General features: G+C 39.5%; 1 protein-coding gene across 1 annotated transcript in view; it reads right to left on the bottom strand.

Annotated features, from left to right (window-relative positions):
• ripor1 (RHO family interacting cell polarization regulator 1) overlaps nt 1-1616 on the bottom strand; it is a 40175-nt gene that overhangs the window by 18668 nt on the left and 19891 nt on the right. The window contains exons 12-13 of the mRNA XM_014024080.1: nt 977-1105; nt 212-366 (exon numbers count right to left, since the gene is read on the bottom strand). Coding sequence (XP_013879534.1) covers nt 212-366; nt 977-1105 — 284 coding nt within the window. The remainder of the gene's footprint in view (nt 1-211; nt 367-976; nt 1106-1616) is intronic.

Below are 1616 nucleotides of genomic sequence, written 5' to 3' on the forward strand. Positions count from 1 at the left end.
TGGTTTGATTTCTTTGTATGTATGGATCACTTGGGTTGTTACCAACATCTGGTGAAAATTTCATGTCATTAGCACCTGTAGTAATATATTTACTGAGAAAAATGGTGACGTGTTCAATACTTATTTTACCCGCTGTATCTGCTAACAAAGGTGATTAAAACAAAATGTTGACTCATGAATGAAGCAGATTTAAAGACACAAACAGCCTTACCGGGTTCTGAAAGGAACACACTGTGTGAGGACGCTGGACACCTCAGGGACGTCCACAGGCAGGATTCTCTGTTCAGAACGTGGGGTGGAGCAGCTCAAGGCACTGAAACATGGTGAAGAGGACTCTTGTTGAAGCTTTGGTGTCGCTGGAACGTCCTACAGAAACAGCAGGTCAGGAGGAGTTATCCTCTCACTCAAACAACCCAAATCATCCAGGACCAGGTGGTCCAAGACGTCTGGAACACACGTTTCCCCCCGACTGACTGCTGTCCCACCAAGAGAAAACAGCTTCAAATGAAACATAAATAAAATCCAGATCTTGTGCTAACAGTCTAATATGTTTGATCCACTTTTTAATAAACAGTCACGTCTAATTTTTCTGCTGTCTGCTGCTGAGAGACAGACAGGAGATAGAAAATTTCCTCCAGAGCCAACTTTAAACACATAACAATAAATTTAAATCTCATTTATTATTACAAGATAATGATGTTAAACTAAAACTCTGACACAAATGATGGCAGGTGGTATGCATTCCTTCAAGAAATTTTGGACTTTTTATGTTTATTTTGCAGCACGTTATTGAACACAATGTCGAAAACCCAAACTTTGGCCTATAGCTGTCTTGCCAGGTTTTCTATGAGTTTTTAGACAAAGCTAACTTTTATGATCAATGAATCAAATCAAACAAACCAAGAAAAGAGATATCTAAATAAATATCTCTAATTATAGCAGTAAACGTGTAATATTCCCCTGCAGGGTGTGTTACCTTCTGAGGTGGAGGGCTGTGTAATCCTGCCACAGAAAGCAGAGGGCTGGACGAGGAGTCATCAGAAGATTCAGATGAATTCGGCCACAGAGTTCCGTTATTTGGATGATCTTTGGAAGGAAGCGAACTCTAAAATAGAACAGAGAACTTTAAAAGGCTGCTCCTGTCAGACACACAACACACATTTATGCTACAAGAAAGTTATGAGCAATCCAGCCTGCAGAAAAAAAAACTTGTACACAGAACTCCCAGTAAAAAAGAAAAAGGTATTTTTAATTTATTCACTTTGCTTAGAGGCAACATTTTAAATTTTACTCTTTTTTGTTTTTTTTTTTGCTCTTTATCTTAAGGTCAGTTATTGAAGTGAGTTTTGTTGCAATGAAATGTTGCAGTGAGTTGTTGTTGCAGTGAAATGTTGCGGTGAGTTGTGTTGCAGTGAAATGTTGCAGTGAGTTGTGTTGCAGTGAAATGTTGCGGTGAGTTGTGTTGCAGTGAAATTTTGCAGTGAGTTGTGTTGCAGTGAAATGTTGCGGTGAGTTGTGTTGCAGTGACATGTTGCAGTGAGTTGTGTTGCAGTGACATGTTGCAGTGAGTTGTGTTGCAGTGACATGTTGCAGTGAGTTGTGTTGCAGTGACATGT

The sequence above is a fragment of the Austrofundulus limnaeus genome, unplaced genomic scaffold, assembly GCF_001266775.1.
Source record: "Austrofundulus limnaeus strain Quisiro unplaced genomic scaffold, Austrofundulus_limnaeus-1.0 Scaffold406, whole genome shotgun sequence".
Classification (NCBI taxonomy): domain Eukaryota; kingdom Metazoa; phylum Chordata; class Actinopteri; order Cyprinodontiformes; family Rivulidae; genus Austrofundulus; species Austrofundulus limnaeus.